The sequence below is a fragment of the Linepithema humile genome, chromosome 5, assembly GCF_040581485.1.
Source record: "Linepithema humile isolate Giens D197 chromosome 5, Lhum_UNIL_v1.0, whole genome shotgun sequence".
In the NCBI taxonomy this organism is placed as follows: Eukaryota; Metazoa; Arthropoda; class Insecta; order Hymenoptera; family Formicidae; genus Linepithema; species Linepithema humile.
Window position 1 is genome coordinate 26,286,709 of NC_090132.1, and position 23,976 is coordinate 26,310,684.

At 39.2% G+C, this 23,976-nt stretch overlaps 1 protein-coding gene across 3 annotated transcripts in view; it reads right to left on the reverse strand.

Moving 5' to 3' along the window:
• The window catches only part of Dgk (diacyl glycerol kinase 1), a 79,922-nt gene that overhangs the window by 27,374 nt on the left and 28,572 nt on the right, over positions 1-23,976 (reverse strand). For all 3 annotated transcript variants that reach the window (XM_067355018.1, XM_067355017.1, XM_012364815.2), the window contains 2 exons: positions 18,952-19,080; positions 15,927-16,015 (listed from right to left, as the gene is read on the reverse strand). In XM_067355018.1, coding sequence (XP_067211119.1) covers positions 15,927-16,015; positions 18,952-19,015 — 153 coding nt within the window. In that variant the 5' untranslated portion in view covers positions 19,016-19,080. The remainder of the gene's footprint in view (positions 1-15,926; positions 16,016-18,951; positions 19,081-23,976) is intronic.

Sequence of the window (23,976 nt, forward strand, 5' to 3'; positions counted from 1 at the left end):
ATCTATTCATCTGTCCTCATAGCAAAATCTTCTGAATTAAAAAGTGCAGTTTCCTTTACATTTACGCTAAAATTTTTGGCGACGATCCAATTCGCGGTTAAGCTACTTGAAACTCCAGTAGTATAAGTCAAGCTTATTGCATGTCAAACATTTAGAAAGATTTTTAATGACAATGAAAGACTGTGACAATTAATAAACACGTGACTTAATGAGATATATTAAACCTTGACTAATTGTGTGCAATAGTTTAAACGAATAATGTTTTATTTGTCAAATAATTATTAACATTAAAAATGAAACAATTGTTGCAAAAAATTTACGTGGTATAATGTATGAAGGTACAATACATTTCTCATTATTTATTGACTTGTGTCACATAAAGTATACGCATATACATCCATTCACGTATCTACGTGACATTTGTCACAATCGAACTATGATATAATATTGCACACAAATAGTGCACGGATTTGATCAATCATGTCGTCCCCTCGCGTCATATCGGTTTATTGGGCAGGTCAGCGACATTCTTATCGAAGTGCGTAACACGAAAAGGGAGCAGTACGCGCGCATATGCACTCGGTTTCGTGAGTATGACAGGCGAATACATATCATCTAAATATACAGCACGCCGGCCGGCCGATGCTCCCGAAATAACCGACCGTTGTGTTTGTTTTTGAAATGACGACTAAAATGTCGTCGTACAATTCCGTTCGCACTTGGTGTGATGTTTGTTTGCGCGTAAGAGCAACCACATCGTACTATTATCGCATACGATATAGATACGTGTAAGATGAAATTTACACACGTGTCAAAATTTATAAAAGAATCTTCGTGTGCGATCTCTAAAAGAGTTATAAATTTCTATCAATAAATGGGTCGTCTGACAAATTGCACGGAAAAAGTATATATAAAAATTTTCCAAATATAATAAGCAAATAATATATTTTTAAATTAAAAATTAATGTGCTAAATAAGTCACTAATGTATGATTTACAAATATGTAAATCTGGACTTTACGCGAATTATTCGAATTATTCGCTTTTTCTTTCCCTTTTTAATTTGTGTATAATAAATATACGAATCAGATGCAAAATAAATCTGAGCTGAATGCAGATAAAAAGGCAGATTGTACATAAATATCGGCGAGATGGACCCAGCTGCAAAAAATTGAGCAATTTAGAATGATAATTTTGACACGGCATAATCTAACGATACGATCACTTTATTTCCGTCCGCTCATCCGCGCCAGAGATCAAAGTATAAATTGTGTATTATGCGTCACCAGGCTGGATGAGCCCGGTTATTACACGTGGGATATACGGTAGTGAAATAGTTTACGAAAGCGTATTGCTGACGGGAAAGATTTATCGGTGCACTGACGCAGATTGCATTTATCATCACAAGCACTTTTTTCTTCTACAAATGTAATCCTCGCGTGTCAAGATAATTTCTGTAATACTTTCCACATTTATAAAATTTGCGAAATATAAAAATTTCAGTAATATTATCTTTAAAGTGAAAATTATCTCTTTTGTGCTTAATAAGGAAGAAATTGTTGAAAATATTATCTACCACTATTTATCTACTCGCTTGTTCATTACTTTTAAAAAAAATTTTTGATTATAAAGCATGTTCTTTTAGAATAATAGTGAATTGTTTTAGTATATTTCTATGCACAGAGTCCCGGGGTTTTATTTATTTTTGTAATATGCATGCTAATATTGAATTAGTAAAAATCCTTTATGTTTTTCTAATGAATGAATTATAATAAAAATCAAGATAATTTGGTCAATACACAATGCATTTTAACAAGTATATATTTTTAATTTGTAAGAGTTTTAAAATATTGTAAGAGTTACAAAATATTTTATGTAAAAATAAATTGTTGTTGAAGTTTTTATAATAATCTCGCGTCAGTCTCGAAAATTGAGATTAGTTTTCAGATGCGTTATCAAGCGACATATGCATGCGTCATTCAGGTTTTTTCTGATAACTCTGCGGTGCATATGTGCGCTTGATATTGCTTGACACGAAGCAATTATCTGTGAGTGTGGATCGTAGAAAGCAGATTGCTAAAATATATAAAACAAATTATTATTTTTTTTTTAATGTCAGATTTTTAAATGTTTTGAAAAAAGCAAAATTAATAATTCACAAACACATATGAATGAATCCCCTTTTCTGATCAATGACATTTCCGCATAACAATGAAAAAATTTCGGTGTTGCGAAAAGTACGTTTGAGCAATGGAAAAAATAGTGTGCGGTACGCGAAGTCAAAAAATTATAAAAACGAACAGAGCGGGTTTATTGATGCAGCTATCTAAATGTTATAAGTTTAACGACGCAGTGACGTCATACCAGATGCGCAGCAGATACAATTGCGAGTGCGTCGACCTCGGCTCCAACACCACCCTAAGCAAGCACCGAACTGCAGATAGTGACGTCATCGACGAAGGTTCCCCCTCTCGTTTCCATGGAAACGATGACGTCACGCTTTTCACGTAACGTTTCGTAGACGACAGGTTTTCGAAAAAGTCAATATTCCTCGCGAAATATGTGAGAAACAGTAAATACATTTAAGTATCACGAATTTGTAGTTTTTACGAGAAGAAAAAGGCGAACATTTTTTCATCGAAAACTTAAATATTGTGACAAATAAAATGAATAAATATTTTCGCAAACCTCGTGACTTCTCCGACTTGAAGGGAACGTTGATATACGGTAATGCAAAAAGGGAATTAGATTAATTCTGATTACCAGCGAGCTCGGTGTGTTGTTTTAGCTTTGCTTTTCCTTTCTCTCGGGCAGCGTATCTCCTCGCATATCTCCTTACCTCCTGTCGCTTATCTGCTTTGTAAATGAAAGCTTTCCATTATGCGAAACTTTAACCGGGACAATCGACATGTTTCATTTAAATTTGCATTGCAACACCCAATAACATTGTGAAGCGATACTTTCGCGTATTTTGCTGTATAAATCGTATATTTGGAATTTTCATTTTCTTATCAAGCTGCCTTTCTAAGCTACTTACAGTCGAGTAATTTAAAATAGAAATCACGTTCGGATTTCACGATAAATTTTTATTACACTTTGCAAGGAGCTTACGTGATATACACACACACAAAGTCTTCTTTCAAATTGCTGAATAAATTTTCCAGCAAGATTTAGCGCGTTCCCGGATTTTGTTAAATTCAAGCTCGATTTCTGCTCCAAGTAGCTCGAATTAATATTTATTCCACCGCTAAATAATTGTCCTCGGCTCGTTGCGAGTGAAATCGCGCGGCGATACGAAGCACCGCATGGGATAATGAACGAAAAGCGGGCGATAACTTCATCCTAGATCCTCGTTTAATAGCGATCGAGCCGAATCGATCACCGCCGGTCCTTTACAATCTCCTTCTTTCATCCGGCAATAAGATGAAACGATGGATCGCCCGGAATGCAATGAAGGAAAGGGATTGGATCAGCTCTCCGAGTGCCGCTTTAATTTCGCGTTTCTTCCCTCTGCTTGTGTAAAAAAGCGTGCGCGCGGCTAGTCGAGCGGGTGGCAAATATTTTCTTGCGACGATCGGTGGGAAAGGCGCACCGGGAAATTTTATCGCACGTGAAGATGAACAGAGCAAACGCAGCCTCCGGGCGTTTCCGCGAATTCTTCCCTTTTGTCCCTTGACTTTCTATCTCTCTTTTTCTCAATATATATATATCCCTCTCCTTCTCATCCCTGCGCATCGCTTTTCCTTTACCCAGCTTTTCACCAGTTTCGTGAAAACGTTACATTCCTGTCGCGTTCGCGAATTGCGCTCCTCTCGCCGGCAGCGCGGGAAATTTCGCCCCTGATTACGACGATACAAGATTTTTCCTTGTTGGCCCAACACCGCGCGCTTCGTTTCGCCGGCGTTGATTGCTATATCAAGATTTCAAGGACTCGGTAACGCCGGTATGGCGATGCGCTTCCGTACCATCGCTGAACGCGATGGAGTTGTTACCTGTGTTTATACGTGTCTTCGGCTGTGTGCACGATCGTTATAGCGGCGCAAGAGATATTACGGGCTGCGCCCAGATGATTTATGATCCCGAATATGTGCGTGATCGTAACACGTACTGATAACGACGGCCTGCGCCAGAAGAGCTCTGTTTAATTAAGGATCGTATTCGCGTGCTCAAATGCAATTTCTGGACTTAACCCTAATTATACTTGGATCTCCCTCAGCCTCAAGCGTTCCCGAACTTTTCGCACGGGAGGTTTCATAATAATCTCGTACGTAAAATTACTTCCTACAACATTTAAAGTACGAATATATATTTTAACGACGTGATATTTAAAATTCCGGGAAATGCAAAAAAAAAAAAAAAAAAAGCGACAAAAGGAGCAGATTGCATTTCTCGTTATTAAAAATACCCCACCAGTTACATTAAACTACTGACAATTACCTTAATTGGAAACACATCTATTCCCGCAGATTTCTCCTGAGCTCTCTCCTGCGCTCCGAGCATTCGGTAAATGTTTTAACCCCCGTCGTTGAATAACAGAGCGTGGGCGAGGTTTTCTTTGCAAGCTCAGCAATTGCCCTTTCCCGAGTGTTTCCCGTGTAACAGATACATTCGCTGGGAAAGAGTTGTGAATTATACAGCTCTCTTTCTCTCTCTCTCCCCCTCCCTCTCTCGTTTTCTTCTTCTCGCTCTGCCACTCGACGAGAAACCTCATTCGAGCAACCGGACGATGCAAGTTTTTCTTTATCGTCCGCGTACTTTATTGCCGCGATGTTTACGAGTACCGGTTTACCACTCGACATTTTCATCGCTCGCCGTTTATCCCTTTGACGCTACAATATATCCCTCGGCACTCGACACTGTCGCCAAATTGATAGCCGTTATATCGGTATATACCTGCAAATAATAGTGATGCCGCTATGTCAATCGATCTCTTCTCTCCCGCCGACGTGACGTAATCCTGCGGGCTTACGACAAAATCACTGCGTATCGGGGGTTCAGCATTACCGGAGACAGTTATGCAAAGTGGAGCTAATCACTCATGCAAAATAGAACGGCGTTAGCTATATGAAATGCTATTCAGTCGCTTCAAAGTTATATAGATATAAATTTCGCGGCAATGCCCTTATCAGTTATCTTATAATCAGAAGCGCGTCCAAGACATGCTGCGCGAAACGTTTCGAATAATATTTATCGCTGTCAGTTGAACATGAACTTCTCGGGAAAACTTCTCCTATGTATGGAAATCATAGCGATTCTTCTGCCGTTCTCATCTTGACGTACGAGTTAGAATTCCGAGGCGGTGCGCGCGTGAATTTTCGTGTGGAATATGATACTAATATATAATAATGTTCCTTCGTGTTGCCGCTGAAAAAGCGCGTGCTTTGGAATTGATTTCCCCTTGCAACCGTTTTACTCTTGATCGATCACTCTATTATTCCAAGATACTCCAGATTCGCAAGTTTCCCCCGCCGATTACGATCGATCATATGTATTAGAAATGGTAAAGTGCGCCTGTGTTACACAAATAGGGGAGGGAAGAGGGGTGCGATTCCGCAAAATTTATAAAGATGATCGTAATGCGACAATGCGGGAGGAGCGGTTTGCAAATCTTTCTCGCGTTACCAGTTTTCTGGGCCAAGTGGAAAAATCGGAGTATAAACTTCGGCTTAGCGTTCGCGGTTTATTCACCGCGCGTGGCATTATGTTCCACGATCCCAATGGTTATGGATTCTTTTCGGCTTTATTCCTTTTACTCCTGCCTGCATTCTTATGTCGGACGCGAGCGAATGAAGATATCACCAATATTTACAGCGTCTCCGGATTACGACGATTTAAAAGTTAGATTAATGGTCGCAGTGTGCGTGCGTGAAACTTTATTCATTAGCCGGTATCGCCAACATTTCGCAGAACGCGGAAAACATACGATATGCTCGAAATAAGAAATCTCTCACCGAGATGTAATGCGGCTCTTTCGTAAATTTATTAAATTATCTCGCATAAGGTATTCTGCTCACTTTCCGCGCGAAGCGCCGAGTAACACCTGTTTCAAATTAATGAAACGGTCCGCAATCCACCTGTGAGAAAAAAAAAGCGTCATTTTCGTCGCCCGAGTGACCACTTGGCGCACTCTTCCAGCGAAAGCACCCTCGAGGCAGACACTACACGAGGAAGTGGACAATGTATTCTGCTGAGTGTGATGCACGGTATGTCGGTCTGACGTGGCCCCATTTTCTCGACATGAAAGAGAAGACTCCATCCGCATATTTTTCCTCCTTTTATATTTTAGTTTAACCATTTCATTACGCTCGAAAAATTCAATTTCGTTCGGGCAATGCCGCCCTTAATCACCTTATTATCTAATCCCTCCCTTTACATCCGCGTCTACGTAAAGAACGATGCGAAAGCGTACGCGTTCGGTTGGCGCTTATTATTGCAGATTAGTAAAATAAAAGTCGCGGAGCCACATACATTTTTCGCCGGTAATCAAATGAAGGGAAGTAAAGCGGCATGGCATATTACACATTCTATATTTAAAAAAGATTTTCATAAAATTCCCTCGCCGTCCCAACGAGAGAGAGAGAGAGAGAGAGAGAGAGAGAGAGAGAGAGAGAAAGAGAGAGAGGGAGGGAGAGATTGAAAAAAGGCCATTCTGTTTGCATTGTGTTCGCTATTTCTTTTCATAATTTAATCCGGCGGAACAATGGAAGCGTATTTGATGTTCCGTCTTTGCTAGAAGAAGATAGAAACATGAAAGAAGATGAAAACAAAAATCTACTTATACATTTTAGAGTTATTCGCCACTAGTAGAGGGTGGCGAAAAGAAAGAAACTTCGGATGTGCTGCAAAATAGAAAAGATGAAATCTAATTTGCTGTCGCTACCGACGTAACGGAACGTTATTGCATTCAGGACTTTACTTCGGTAATTTAATATAGGAATGTAGTGGCGTGCGCGCGCGCACGTACACGGCTATGTGAAAACGTGGATGTGCTCGTTTTACATTCGAGACCTTGCATAAGCTGCAAGTGTAGAAGGCGACGGAGCGAAGTGGGATAGCTTTTGCGTTTTGAGGTGCTTTATTGGAGCACGCCGCGCTTCGCCGAGCGTGAACAACCTGGCGGCATCGGCGTCTATAATCGCAGCAAGGTAACGTGAGACGACCCGAAGAAAATGTAATATCCGTCCATTATCACGTTTTCCACTTCTAAAATGCTATAGTCCCCGCGGGGGATCGATAATTGTAGATGGCCTCTGAACGATGACGCTTGAATCCTTAATCGCGCTGGCGCGGAAAACACATCCGATCGCGACATCGTCGACATCCCGCCATTTCAGTATCAATTCAGCCGACATCATGGAATACAGTCGTTTCTCTCTTCTTTCGCCATGTTCGGAGAAATTGAATGTTGTTTTTCTGAAATTGATATTTCTTCCGTGGAAATTGCCCCCCAGGGATCGCGCACACATTCTCGATTATCATTAATGATAAAAAATTGTAATTTTTGTCTAATGTGCAGAGCAGCTGCAAGTAATGTTAGATTTTGTTTTATCGAAAAATTATAAGAGTAAAAAAAAGCGAAAAAATTTTGAAGAAATTAGATAATTGTGCACTGAGTGCGTATATAATAAGATAAATAGAGATGAATAATAGGATGAAAAACATACAAGTGAGAATTTTTTCAAAAGAGTAACAAGCTATATATAAAGCAAAATTTAAAACATTTTTTTCGTATTTTTCGCTAGCTGATGAATCGATTGAATAGGTGAACTAGTTCGGTCGCACAAAAAAGTTATTGTAGGTAATAGATTTCATTTAATGACCGAGGAAAAATCTGGACAGTGATATTTTACGAGTCTAAGCTGCGGAGGCTACGAGTGTCATAAAGCGACGGCATGAATTTGACGGCGCAAAAATCTCGTTTTACGATAAATAAGTTGCTTAAAGAGATGAAACGACACATATCTCGGTAGCTGACGCTGCGAGTCGCTTGCAGTCACATTTATATCAAATTAGTACTGGCCATTACTTGCGAACAATTGCAAAAAAAAAAAAAAAACTGATCAAGTTTCGAGCAAACAGAAACATTTTATATTTTCAACCGGTTTTTCGCATATCCAATAATTTTTTCAATCAAAAGTAGATATTGGTTTGTACTAGGAAAGATTATTTAATATATATAAATATATATATCAGCTTTACGTAAATTGCTTTTGGTGGGATTGAGTTTTCTGCAAATTTCTAAATTGATATCAATAAATTAATGTGTACACGTTGACGTTGCGAATCGACACAAAATGTATTTCATTAACAAAATTGTAAACTAATTAAATTCATTAGTTTCGAAACGTTATCTTACAATTGCTGTTGAAACGCGACATTAACAAGTGCATTTTTCGCTCAAGCACTGGTAACTTTTTTTTCATCGCTCGACGATATAGAACGACGAGCGCATCGTTCCTCAGACAGAATCTGTTGAGTCTTCGAAGGCGCGTGGACTTCAATTTACGAGCAGTTCGACGTATTAATTGATTCAGCTTGCAGTCCACAATAGTCTCTTTTCAGCTCGTGAGCGGAGCGACGAACGGATTTTCCTTATTGTCGGTCGAGATGTATTAGATCCAGAATCAAGATCGATCAGAGGATTCTCTTCGAAGGCTGATCTCATTCTATCCGCGCTGCAGTCGGATTAGAGGTCAATCCGCCGATAGACGGAACCTCTCGTTCTCTCTCTCTCTCTCTCTCTCTCTCTCTCTCTCTCTCGATTGTTTTTTGGATAGACCGTAATCCGCCGGATTCGTGTGTGCGTATAATGATGACGCGGCGTGACCTCGCGGCATGTGTGGCGTCGGCTCTTTGTCACACCCTCCCGTGTCGGCACGCTTCTCTTTGAGTGCGTCAGAGATGACGTCACGTAGCTAGGCAACCGCACCCTTGCGGCCCACGAAGACCCCGTTTTTCCATACCTTACGTCCTCAGCAGCCGTTTCTCATTGTCCTTCGTACTTACGGGAAGCCGAAGGACGGGCTCGGAGAAAACGTGAGCGTCTACACAGGAAGATCGCGGCTCGATAAGGAGTTACGGTACACATTTCCCGAGGGTTCCTCCCGAGCGGAGAAGTAGTTGTGCCGGATAATCGCTTAAAATATGTCAGTCAGAGGACATCGTGATAACACAATTACCACGGCATCTGGTTTCGATCTCGTTACCGAGTTTGTTTCGAAAGTTCGAATATGGAGTTACGATAGGTGATGTCGGGAAGTTCGCCACGTAAACTGACGATGTATTGCTCCGGCGAAGAAAGAAATTTATTTCACAAACGCTTTGTAGCTGCACCAATATTATTCTTCACTTTATCAATTCTCGTCTCTTCTCTCTGCGATATTTTTAGAGGCAAAGAATGCAGTTTTTGATAGATTCGTGCCAGAAGCAAGAAACAAGACAAGCGAAATTTTACTTGCATCAATTTGTTATTTTTTTTTTTTTTTTTTTTTTTTTTTTATCGGAGGATTTATTTCCGTCGTAAAACCGTAAAGCCGAAATCGTTAATCACTCTCGCATGAAAATCGAATGTAATCGATTTGTCGCGAAAGCGCGGGATGCGGTAGGATGCATTACTGGAAGTGACACCGATAATGCGATCCTCGGCGACGTGTCAGAGCATTGATATATGTCCTTGTCCGTTGCCGACCCTCGTAAGGGACCTCTTCACCGAGAATATCTCGTTCACAAAGCTTAATATAGAAACTGTGGCTCCTCGGCCCCCTTTCCTCCCTCACGTTCCGTCTTGTTGTTCGTTGCTGTTTATTCGTGTCTGCACCCCGTGCGACTAAACGTGTGTGTATGTGTGTACATAGGTATACATCTGAGAAGGGAAGTCAAGCATGAATACCCGGGCAGTGTAGTGGTCTTTACGTTATTACACCCGCGCTTGTGTAGCGAGCGCAGAAATAGGAGCACGCAATTTTTCGTCTTGAAACAAAAACACTGCGCGCGAGCACGGTAATGACGTTGATAAAATTAAAGCGAATTTAACATTCTCTGTGGAGATTCGTTGTGTTATAATGCCCCCGTCGTTTTTGCTCGCCTGCGGGACGTGTAATTAACATACTTACTTTGCCGTGAAACAATCAAAAGAACGAGAAAGAACTCTACGAAGGTGCGTTTATTCGCCTGGCTACACGGAATACAAAACGCAGATAAGGAGAAAGCGATATCGTGTAACTCTGAAACTGCTGCATTCCCGAAACTATATTTAATAAACAATATGAATTTATCATTACATTGTTAAATGAAATTCACTGCTGCAACGCTCCTTGATGTTATGAAAAATATTATAAAACATGGAAAGAACCAGAAATGATATTCTTTCTCAAAATCGTAAATAACATGTTTTCATTATTACAGTGTGCTACGTTTCTTATAAAATCTATCATTTTTCGAAATAATAATATTCGAATGTTGCACATTGCGAATTGTATAAACATTAATGAATTTATTTAAACATCGCTAATGATTTCTTTTCTAAATACGACATTTAATATATTAGAACTAATGATAGGAAAAAAGATTAGAGAATAAAAGAAAGAGAGGTAGATGAAGATAGTGTGTTTTTATTTAATGTGTTACGTGCCCCTTAAATGGCACCATTCTCCGCGCGATGAGATACCCAGGGAATCGGCCTGAGCACGGAAAGCTGTAGTAGGATAGCGATTCCTAATGACCCGCCCGACTATTTCGCATCAGATTTCAATTAAGAGGATAGTCCTGCCAAATGTGTTTAGTTAATTCGACGCAATTAGTTAAGTTGCAACACGTGATGACGCGCTTGATTTAAACGATCGAGCTTTGATAGGACAAACTAATTTCGCTCGCGAATTTTGCAAAAGCATTGCAAAATCAAAATTTTGTGGTCAAAATAAACGTTTCCCGGCAGAAAAACAAAACACTTTTTAACCAGATTTGCGATACAAAACGGTAAATGAGCTTTTGTATCCGATTTGTAGTAATTGTTTGACACAATAACGAATAACTTTATTTTGTAATTCTATAAACACTGCATGTATCATGCAAATATAAAAATTTTTATCCACATGCTATTTCACATTGATTGCACAAAATTCAGGACAAAATTACAGAATTTCGAATTAATTTTTATGCATCAAAATAACCGCCATTGTATGCATTTAATGCATTTTTTTTAAAACTAGAAATAAATTTTTGTACCAATTTAAAAAACTCTGAGCTTGTAAAGTAGAAATTAACTAATTTAGTTAAAATAAATTTTTACGCGGAAAAATAACAAATTTTTTGCACTAACCTGATATCTTTGATTTTTCTATAGAAGTTTTTGAACTATTGACTCTGACTGTTTGCGATTAAAACGTGAAGGACGACGAAATGGACGATCGATCGAGCAAATGGCATAATTCCCTGTTTACAGATCCAGTTACATGTTCCATAGAAAGCTCTTGTCTTAGATGGACGCAGTTGGTCTTGCCTTCGTCTATCTTCTTATCACGATGTAAGTCGTTCGATTACTTTCTCTCGTCTCGAGAATTCTCTTTTCGCCCGTGACGAATGGACTGACAATCGAATCCTCTCGAATTTCTTTCTAACTTCGCAATCTCTGGTCCTAGCTTCGATTTGATACAATCTTTGAATTTGTCGGAATTTTTCGTGTCGGAATGTTTAGGCTTGTAAGACATTTTTTTCAATTCGTGGCCGTTCATTAGAATTGCTGTAGCCTCAATGTCGATGTATTAATTATAAGTAGGAGTATGTATATATATACATATATATGAACTGTGTGATATATACACAGTAGAAAATAATCCCAAATTGTTTAGAGTATTGAATGAAATCTCCTAAGCTACTTTCCACGAATGAATCTTACTGAAATCGCTGCATTTAAATAGCATCTGCGGAAGCAATAAGTTTCGTAACATCGGTAATATAAGCTGGCACATTTCTAACGTGATAATGTAGAGAATTAGAGCTTGAACGCGATCGAAAACGTTTCTGCAAAAGCTGAATTCACCCTTGTATACTCAATTACGCGATCTCAACAGTGTTTCGTGTACTAACGAGCGAACGCAAGCAACGGTGTTTTTTTTTTTCGCCTATCGCAATGTTATTGATTTAATACTGCGATTTAATAGCGCGCTGTTTGCCTTCGCTTTACGCTATACTGACATTTTGTCGACTATTGTCGACTATTGTCGACTATTGTCGCCATCGAGCAGAAATATTTTTGTCATATATTTATTCAATTAAATCCACAATTGTCGAATGCCGACATTTGGCGATGACGTTACTCGCATCACTTGCAGTGATTCGGAGCAATTCATGAACAAAATATTTTTACGCGTAAGATTTTACAGAAACAACAGCGTCCAATTCTTCCGTTTCTTTTTTCTCTTCTTCATTATAAATTCGGTGGAAATTGTTTCTTAAACAACACTGCCCTCTGAATATGAACTGGACGGATATTACACATAATCAAGTACTCACAAAACTCCACTCTTAATATCGCGAGAAAGAACTTGTCGTCTAACTCGATTAAGTAGATTAACAATTAAGCAGATTGTTATCCATAGCAATTTCAGTTAACATAAACGGCGGCGCTGAACTTGCGTGTTTCAAACAACTCCATTAATCTACACCGAGAAACTTCCGGCAAATCGCAAGCACGGCTAACTAATCAAGAGGAGGTCGAGAGCGATAGAACGCGCGTTTCATGTGACGGACTTGCGGTCGAGTATGGCCTCTTACCGACCGCTGACGCACGCTTGTCCCTCGGTGGAATCTCCAATTATGAGTTCTCGACATCGGTTACGCTTCACGGTGGAAGAGCGTGGCCCCGCGGGGGAGTCCTCCGGACCACTTGATCTCGTAACCGGTGCAGCCTCTTAACGTTTCGAACATCGATTGTCGCACCCTCTCGGGGGGCTTAGCAAGTTTGCGTCCACGTGGACAAAGGAGTTCGGTTGTAAATGTTGACGCAATACGGTTGGTCGTGATTTCAGTGGCTTCGCCAACTCACGTATCTCACTGTCAACTTGATACCGTGGAGACGGAAGTGGTATTTCCAAATAGAGTGCAATCCCTCTTGAACCCATATGAAATTGAACAGCAGTAGCATTATTATACCTTACGCTTTTCATCCTTTTGCACACACACACTCGCGCGCGCGCGCGCGCGTGTGATAAAAAATATTTTTTAAAAATAGAAAATGTATTAAAAATGTTAAAAAATTCGGATTATATCAAATATTAATAAAAAAAATTCTATTTGCAGTGTAGCGTGCATTAAATGCGCCTATATCGTCACTTGTAATTGTACACCGAAGTCGATAATATTTTCGTAATAGCTTCCCTCTTCCTGCGCCACTCCACGTGTTTACGATAAATCGGTGTCGAGTGGTCTCGACTTCGAGAGAATAAAACGTTACCGATCGAATGGAGTTTACGGAATCTTTTTTTTGCGACAGTTACTCAACGTTAATGGATTTTAACTGTTACCGTGTATACAGTAAGATAAGCAAAGCGCCTTAGTGAGAATAATACGATTTTCACTTCCTCCAATAAGTTCGCCTGCGAATTTTCAGGTCGCAATACGACAAACAGCTTATTGCATTATCACGACATACGTACGAGTGATACAAGCCATTCTTTTTATTCTAAAGCATAAAAAAGTTTTAGACAAAACATAAAATTCGTGTATTTTAACGCACTATAGCTTCTACCTATAAAAACTCTACAAAATTTATCGCCATCCTAAAAACTATATAATATTATACGAGATTAACATATCTTGAAATTTTATGACTGACTAGTACCACTGATCCAGCTAGCCGCTCATATGAAAATGTCACACGGAAATGGCGGATTATACCGCCATTGGTGAGATAGTAAATTTACTTGTGCGGTAGGAATTTGCGGAAAGGCGACATAGAAGAAAGTAATTTAGATCACTCCTCAAAGGAACCAGCTTGAAACGCGCCACGAAATTACTACTGTTGGACCGTGAGTCAAGCTCCTCGTAGTAACTCAAGCAGAGGCATTTTATTGGAATTCGGCAATTTAGACGGAAATAAACGTTTTTACGCAGATGCGTTTTATCGCTCTCGTAATATAACAACTGTCGTATTGTCAAAAACAAGTGGTGATATTTTTCAACTCTAAAGCTGAAACAATTTTTAAACAAGAGAGGAGAGAGATCTTTTTCTCTTACGCAGCAATATAATTATAAAAATTTCAGAACGGCATTGAACAAAATTATCCTTGAACCGTATATTTTTTATTCAGAAGTAGACACGTGCCTCTGCGTATTACGCAATCATGACACAAGATCTTTAATAAGAAAAATTTGCCCGAAAAAAACAATTGCATTATTTACAAAAAAGATATGTAAGCAAGAAGCTTCATCGGTACATCACTACAATGCAACGCACGTAATGACAAACTGCGACGAGGGTCGAACGCGGTTCTCGCCGAGTACATAAAAAGCGCCATCCTAACTTTGGCAATCTGTTTTAGTTTCAGAGTTAATATCCCCCGGGAGAGGCTAAATGTGCTTTCCCGCATGTTTACGCTTACGTGTAGTCGTATAGATTGTTTCGGCAATACGCTGCACACTGACGCAAAAGTAAGACGATAACCGTCAGGAAATTTGTGGCGCGAGATGCCGAAGTTGAAAAGGGAGACGAATTCGCGCAGTCATATTCCGAACGACTTGCCGCGTCGAAAAGTTATGAAGAAACCGCAAATTCAAAATGGCTTTTCCGCGATATTTTCGGTACACGAATTTTCCGATAGGATTTTCAAAAACGACGAAAGAAACGCCCTTCTAATTTAAAAAAAAAAATATATATTTTGAACCGACAACTATAGCGCGCGTGCAGCTGTATATTGTTACGCGATGCGAAATCTCTTCCTTCGACAAGAAATAACTTCGATATGGAATACCATGAGGAATACGAGTCGATTAATGCGTCGTCGAATGGAACTCTCTTACACGGCCGTCCTTCTCGTATAACGCAAGCGCGCAATAACTTCCACCTGTCCGCGAGCGTCGTACGTGTTCCGGATGTTATACTAGCGGGAATAGTTTGCGATTTTATGGAACGAATGCTTTCTTGCTGTCTGCGGATGTATTCTACTATCGTATGTAGTCCTTATACCCTTCATCCGAGATATAAATTGTACGCTTGTACTAAATTGCACGCTAAGATCTGACCCCGCTGTAGCTAAGGCAGTAAAAGAAGTCTTTCCTCGGCAGAAAAGCTCCTCGCCGCGGGACACGACAATGCCCGTAATTAAAATGAGAAATTTATCATCGATGAGCAACCAAGATTGATTAATTCTTCATAAACTCGTTCTCGGCGTAGCCAAGTAAATGAGTCAATTATTCACGTAAATTGCTTCAGATGTACCTGTCGTTGTCTCGTGCAAAATATCACGTCTTCTAAAAGCTCGTTTAAACAGCTTGCGTACATCTTAAGTAGATATTTGTCGCTCGAGTGCACTCGCGAGCACACCGATCGTTCAATTTCATCTTGTAGAAAGGCTGAAGTGCACCTGAGACGAGAGACGACAACGAAATCGTTCTCGCGTAGTAAAATCCTTTACATCAATCGATTTATACAGTAAACCTGTGGAAATTTCTACGCGTATATTTTATAAAAATACATTCAATAAAATTGTACGGCTGAATTACGACGAGATTGTTCGGGACAGCTTCAATTTTCTGATACATACCTACATATTTTAGGAATATCTTTTATATTAATTTAATATATATTTTCAATTCTTTTTAATTTATGTATCTTTCAATAGAGATATTTTTTCGGAGGGAGAATATCTCTCAGCTTTCAGATGCGTATATTATCGGCTGCGACTAAAATACGGACCAATCTTTATGACTCACCCCGTCCGGATGATATTTCGGCACGCCGCCCGGCGTCGTGTTGCTCCCGCAAAACTCGGCCAGAACATCCTGCAGTTTTCGCGTGGAATCTGAAAAATGATTAACAGCCCGTTAGTTGCATGCAATAAATTAATTTTTCGCGAGATACTTGTGTTGGACGCGCCGCACACGTTACGAGCGTGCGTAAGCGACCGAGTTTCTCACTATTTCTGGTGGATTAGACAGAGAAAGGGGAGAAAACGATTGATCGACCATCCAAGATTCAACTGTTTACAGAAGAAACGACGATAAATGGACTAATAATAGGAGGCCGTTGGCCGAATCCGTCCGCCGCACCGACGTCATAATGCACTTAACGGACTGAGATATTTTCGGGCGCCTACTATTTTCAGGCCGATTGACGACCACGGCGATGGATCGTATTCGGACGGGCAGATGATTAACGTGGCAGAGTTTCATGTTTCCGCTTCGGTATCGGCTCGCCCGCATAACTGCCGGCGATTATTGAACGATTGTTTTATAGCAGGGAGATGTTTGCACAAATAGGCAGTTCGCGGATATTAGCTTTGATGGATCTTCCGTTGGAAATTGTAGTCGGAAAAACGAAGGAAAACTCTACGATTCAACTGATCACAATATTTGCATTTGTTTGCAAAATATTTTCAATATAAGTAAAATTTTCCTGAAAAAGAAATTGATTAATATTCGATATCAAGCGATTCAATATATATTTTACATCATTCTTTTACTCGAAGAAAATACTCGAAAATTTTTTTCTACTAATATCAATTAAAATTTCATTAAATACGATATGCGACGTACATTTAATTACTCTTTACAAGATCGTTATCGCAATAGAGTTACTTTTATATAAGAAATTATCATTAGAAGATGTTAGAGACGTATATTTTACAAATTTCCCGATCTTCACAATCGAGTTGCGAATAGTTCTTTTTGGCGTTTCGCGCAATGTTGCTCCGTTATATATTTCGAGTGAAAGATTATCACGATGATAGCCGTATTACGGCGATACCGGTAAATGTGTCGACGAATGGCGGCAATTTATTCTGCCCGTGGAACAAAGTGCAGCGCTCGCACACAATGAATTAGTGCTTTCCTGCGTGAGAGCCGCGCGTGTTGCGCCTTCTCGGGAGGGCATGTTAGACACATTGCTACAGCCTTGCATTTCCGTCTGCCAGATGTAAAATACTAAACGTTCGAGACATTCATACGTCGTCGAATTCGAGGCGATCGGGGCGTTATATTCGACGGAAAATTCGACGCGCTCGCGACGGATAAATCGCGCGGAAATACACGACAGTCGATGGAACGATACAAATTTCACCGTTCGCATCTGTTACATCAGCGGGGATTATATAACAAACAGATTTACACACGTGTTTGTTTTAATTCTTCATTTCGCGAGCGACGCAGAATTTCGCGAAATCTCAAAATTGTTTTCATCCGAAGAGATATTCGCAGAAATATGCACGGAAAATTATCGCGAGCTTTCAGGTGCTCGCGCGTAACACTTTTAATTACATCAATATAAATTGCTTTATATAAACCGTTCGCTTTATTACGCACGATATTTTTACAATAGAAGAAAATAAGCGGAGGATCAATCTAACAATAAGCTGTCGATTGTTCGACATTTACTTCCATCTCGACGGTATTTATATTACATCCTGTCCCGATGTATTTATAATCATTATATATTTTTAATCATTTCATCATTGAATATATTTTCAACCGTTGAGTTTCATTCTAAAAGTAAGCAGAGCGAACCACCTCCGCGCTCCAGTTATATTTAATTAAGTTAATTGTTATCTGTAATTAGAGATAGTGCTCTTTCAGTACTAACTTGGAAATACTCATACACGATAGTCGTATGTGTAGCTTAAGCGACCAAGAAATAAGAAGGTTTATTCGCTTTAAGAAACGTACCATTTCATTCTTCATTTCGAGAGCGAACGCAATTATTGGAAAATATTTCGGCAAATCGCCAGAGCTTTTCACCACGATTGCGTTATCGTTATGGCAATTTATGTAAATATATAGCATTGTAAACACCCAATTTACTTTGCAAGAGTTTGCAATAGTACTAAAAATGTTATCGAGCCACAAAGTGTACATACAACGAATCTCTATCGGTGAAATTAATAAAATGAACGTAATGGCGAAATAAAAGTTGAACGCGAGTTTTACGTTAAAAGGATATTTTCTCTTGTATTGGTTTATACTTTGACGGGCAATGTCATTATCGTATCGCTAATAATTCAATTCGCACGACGATAGTGGCGCCCGATAGCGCGCCGCTATTCCTATCGCGCGAACTTTTAGAGAACGCAACAGGCGTTGCGAAAAATATTCATTTGTATTCATCGAATAAGTTCGTATGCGGGACAGGTCTATAAAGCTATTGTGCATTCGATTCGGTTTGAAACGAACGAAATTAGGCCACGCAATTCGATTCACTCACGCAGCACTATGTGAATGGTCGTCTAATTGAGTAGAGACCTAGGAATCTTGAAAACAATGCGGACTTTGTGAACGTAACAACAGTGTATTCTGATGTAACAATGCGCGAATAAAACTGCAATAAATATATTGTAATATATATACTTTCGTTGAGAAAATGAGATATATGGCAGTAAATAATATATTTGCAAATATTTACAGAAAGAAAATTTTGAAATGTTAATTTTTTTGTCACATTTTTTTGTTCAGAAATTTAATGTAAGCTTGTATCCATAATTGATCCAATTTTTCTGAAGTGTTAACACAAATTAATAACAGCGCTCGACGAGACGATCAAATGAGTGTGTATAGTTGTCCGTAGCAAATTTCGCTGATGCTAGATAAGTCAAAGTTTGATAAACTTCATTAGCCGGGCTTAGAATTTATGATCTGTAAAAAATTCAAAAGTGTCGAGTTCTCCGTCGCGACTTTTATCTGCGTTACGCTACACGTTCCAGCACTTCCTTCTTTGTTTTCTTTTCTTTTTTTTTTTTTCGTTACTCACAAGCTGCCAAGTCCTGAAGTTGTTGGAATTCTGCTGGTGAGAGCTTATCCCAATGAAAGGCCATCTTTACTTCTGGTCTGTGTGTCCCTCAGGACGGGCGACCGGGTGTTCGATACTGAAATTCGTCACCTGCAAATCAAAAGATATAGCTGTCAGTAAAGTAAAATCCCGCGTGTCGAATTTTTTCCATATAACTGTATTTCATTCTTTCTTATTATACGAACATTCTTTCCGCTTCAAACATTTCAAACTCTCAATATCGCGCTTAAAATTGTATTATGAGCACACGTACAGCTAGTAAAATTTTCGTTCTTAAAATGTAAATGATTAATTACATTGTTGAATCGCGTAGTTTATTATTCAGCAATGATTATGATTCAAATCATATAAATTACAAAAGGCAAAGAGAGTGCATTTAATTGCCGTGAAAATAATTTTAGAAAAGGACGAAATTCAAAGTATTCAATTATGCAGCTTTAGTTAAGTAAATCATCTGTTAAGTCAACCTACACTGGTAATCGTGTTTGCTATTGATTTAGTATCCTCTACAGTGGTTTATGCTAATATATACTCCTGTACATTCGTTACGCATCAGTCGTCCGTGCTAAAATTACGAATTTACGGCTGCTGTGGCCGCTTTTCTCTCGCTACAACGCGCCTATGCGCAAGAGAATCCGAACGATCGAGCGTATTTCTCCCGCAAACACGAGGTGCGGCGGCTGGTGGACATACGTTCCGTTAGTGAAGTTTGTAACGTCCATTGAAATTCATTCGCTCCGGGCTTTTGTACGTATCTCCCTTTTCACTGTACTGCCTTTGACCGCGCCACATAAAACTTTATCTACAGAGAAAAAGCCAGCACAAGGTCCACGTTCAACGTAAATCGGATCTTCTTTTCGAAATTTCGCTACGATCAGTCATTAATTTGTAAATATTTGCAGATAAAATTTTCAATAAAAAAGCAATTTACACTAATAAGTTGATACTATTGTAAATAATTGTTAAATAATAGTTTTTTTTCTATAAATAATCAATGTAGTTGTGAATAAAAAAAAATTGTTTAACAAGTAGAAAATTCATTTACGTATACATTGTTTCATTTTTCAAAATATTTAACGTCAATTTTCTTTTGTTCGCAAATGAAATCTGTGGTTCTGTATGTAATGAAAATGCAAGAGTTTCTGGGAGTTCATTTGCATAACGTAATTGTAGTCGAAATATTCTACGCATCATAGCTCCGGAATGCAATTATATGAAAATTCGCTTTATGTAGTGTTAATGCTTCATTTTAGTATTTTAGAGGATTATAGAACAAAGAGAAATTCAGCATTGTGCAATAACTTTAAGCATCTCAAATGTATAATAGCGACACATTTTCGTACGGTATCAGAAATTTTCTTTTTCCCCGCGTTCCAAATTTTCACTTTCAAATATCAATGAAATCGTCATAAAATTGATGGAACGTAACTTTTCCAAACAAATGATCGACATTTATCGAGAATTCGCAATAGTCGCGTAACGATTCGAACGCAAGCTGAATGTGCGAATAATGAAATTAGTTTTAGGAGTTGTAAAGAGTTCGGATAACGGTGTATTGATGGGTGATTTAAACGAGCGTATCGACGAATTATCCTCGCCACTTTGCACAAGCCGCAATCCACAGCGTGCGGGTGACAATGAGTTTAATCGATCAACGCGCCGTGATAATACATGATCACGTTAATCCCGAATCGACGCATCTCTATGCGATACTTTTTTTTTAGGGGGGGGGGTTTGATCGGCTCCCCGCAGTCGCGAATGAGCCGATAATTTCGTCGCGAGTACTACATAATCCACGGTAAGCAAAGCCGCATGATCCGGCACGGAAGCGCACGCCGCGGGCGTGAAATGCAATTTTGTTGGTCCGTTGGCTTTTTCTGTGATTTATCGCGCCGTCGGCCGCCCACGGATCGGCATTCCTGCGCGCGCGAATAAAATGCCACCACCAATCGATGTGGCGGGCGCGCGTTGTAATTAGTGCCGTGCACACAGATCCGAATGAAGGACAGGCCCGAGCATGCCGGGTTGGCGCGCGGCCGGATAATCCTCCGGGGAATAAATCTCGCGCACAGGACGGCGGAGGATTGCGGAGCTTTTTCACGCGGAAGACTTCTCGTCCGTCTACTTTTTCCGTCAAAGTATCGCAGCGAAGAGACAGCACATGCGAACTTCGTTTCAGAGAAAGGAAGCAATTCCCAAAAGACATGCGTACAGTTTAGGTAATTGGCTCTCATACGCAGAAAATAAACGTCCACCCCGCACATATGTAACAGCTTCCATTATATCCTCATATTCGCACGCTAATTACAGCGAGATAGTAGTACACGTGTTGCCCAGGAAAAGACACTTTTTTTTATTTTTACATGAATATCTTGTTTACAAGGCTTGCAACACGTAACGTTGCGCAAGAAGATATAAAAAAGTTCGTTCCTAACGGCCCTTTCAATATACCGCGGTAATTGTAAAGCCTTGCAGCGGGAAAATATTTTTTTTCACAAACGATGGAAAAATGTGCCGTTGCGTATGTTTGTACAGTCCGTTGTTTGTACGATTCCTTTTTTTTTTTTCCCAACTGACAAATTGCTCCCACCACCTGCGGCAGCGCATTGTGACTAGAGAATTGAATTTCGCAGATTTTCTCACGAATATTCTCACTTTTATTTTTTCGTCGTATCACGTATGTGTATTCTAGCACAATTATTTTAATATACATCTTGCAACCACTAAAAGTAGTATATTTTATAGGAAAAAAAAAAAAAAAAAAAAAAAAAATCGCAAATTAATCGCACTCTGAAACTTTATTTCAAGCGCGAACCAAGCGCTTGGAAAGATAAATCTAGAGATGAATTATAAAGGGATATATTTTTTATGTGTTGATGATTTAACGCGTTATCCGTAAAGTGCAAGCAACTGGCTAATGAGGAATATCTTCGCAGTATCTTCGCGAGCGTCATAAATTCCGAGAGGATTCGCGCACTGTCGTTTGCGGTTTAATCCCACCCATTTTTACAACCCGGCCGGAATTGCGTTTCTCGCGCGGTGTAGGAAGGCGCCCGTGTACAACGGAGCGGGGTGTCTCGTGTTACAACACGAGCGTCTCGCTTACAACGACCGATGAAATCGCCGACGGGAGGTAGTTAAGTAAATTTATTATCCTGCCCTAACAGCCGAATGAAATATACGCCATCGTCAGTTAACCATGATAGGACCGCTGTACGTTCACGAAGACAGACGTGACGCGTGGTACGTCGCATGCAGTATGTACGTACAGCGCAACACACAATGCACATTAACATCTAATCCAAGACTTAACAGTAGATGCTACAAGACATTTCTCCGTTTTGCATCGACTACGCTGACAAATGTTCATTGTTAAACACGGCGAATTTTCTTTCATTTGCATATTCTTGAAATGAAATTCTAAATTACATTTTTTTCTAATATTTCCCTTAAGTTGTTATCGTAATTAATTTCCACTTTTAAGCCAGCGTGTCACAGAAGAATAACGAGATAAATAATTCTGAAATCTTCGTGAATACATTTGTGTCAGTTTTTGTGCATTATGAAGAAAAATGTTGTGTAAAGAATATTTAAAAAGTAGGGGTATAAAGTGTGCTTTACGGCTTTCTATTGCACTTATGTACGCCCAAGCGGCAAGTTCGTATACTTGGGTTTACGACTCATAGCATGAATAAGTGGCGTTACTCGTGGAACTTTTATGTATAAGCGATTTCTGCATTTGACAAAGAATAAGGCCGTCCTATGAGTGCGCTCAAGAGAAATATAAAGCAATATATCATGCAAATTATAGCACGATACAAAAGTACGTTCAGCTTCTTCTCGAACGAAACGTATTTCTGATGGCGACACAAGCGTGACACGTTTTTTGAAATGGTAGATACATAGAATTCAATTTCCTTCGCTAATTATTTAAATGTACAATTATCATGTTATAGCGTAAACTCGCTTATATTAAAGTAGATTTTTTATGAATAAAATGCGGGAGAATAAAATAAAATAAATTATTTATCATTCATTCATGAAACGCATTCGCATGATATAAAGCTTCGCTACAAAAATAATTGCGTTATAAATGTTCAAAACTTTCGTATATATATATATATATATATATTTAATTACGTTATCAGTTACATCCATAAAAAAGTTGTCAACAATTTTAAAATATATCTTCTGTTGCGCATACAAAAGTTATTTATTTTAAGCACCATTGCAGAGAATTAAAAATAACAATAAATTCCCACGTCAGTTGTCGTTGTCCGCCCCATGGCAATAGTTTTTACTTGCCCTTTGACATTATCTAGTATTATTCATTTTCACTCGTCTCTCGAGAATCGAATATACCTCACACATTTTCACATTTTTTTTTTTTATTATTACAGAGCGTCCCGGATCGCGCTGTCAATCGTAATGCCAGCGAAATAAAATTTAAGAGGCGGATCAACGATCCAAGTGAAAAATTCTCTGTCGTTCGTTCGCGCTCGTACGACTATAATTGATTTACGATAATGCTTCAGTGAATGTGCGTCGCTGAAAGCGCAGAGGATCTGACGGCACAAGGTATGTACAGTCCAGCAGAGAGTTCAGCCTATCTTTACCCGCTTTTTCTCTAATAGAATAATTCCGCGCTTTGTGCCAATGCAGTATGTACTTGTAATTAAAACCGTGTAGACCAAAAGTACTTGTAAAGACATCCGTGTGTGCTTGTTGAATAAAAAATGCCGCATTGTCCGTTAAATAGCGTTAATCGCGAGAAAGCATTTTGATTTTGAAAAGCAATCTTGGCAATGAGTGTCCAATCGAAAATACAGCTTTAATGACAGCATCGCGATTTTACACGGAAATCACACGTTGATATTTTAGATATCAACCGTGAAAGCTCAACAAGTCACTCTACTTTTATTTAATTAACAAATATTAAATAATAGAAGTACTGCAATTCTATAGCTCAAGACTTGAGACTTAAAA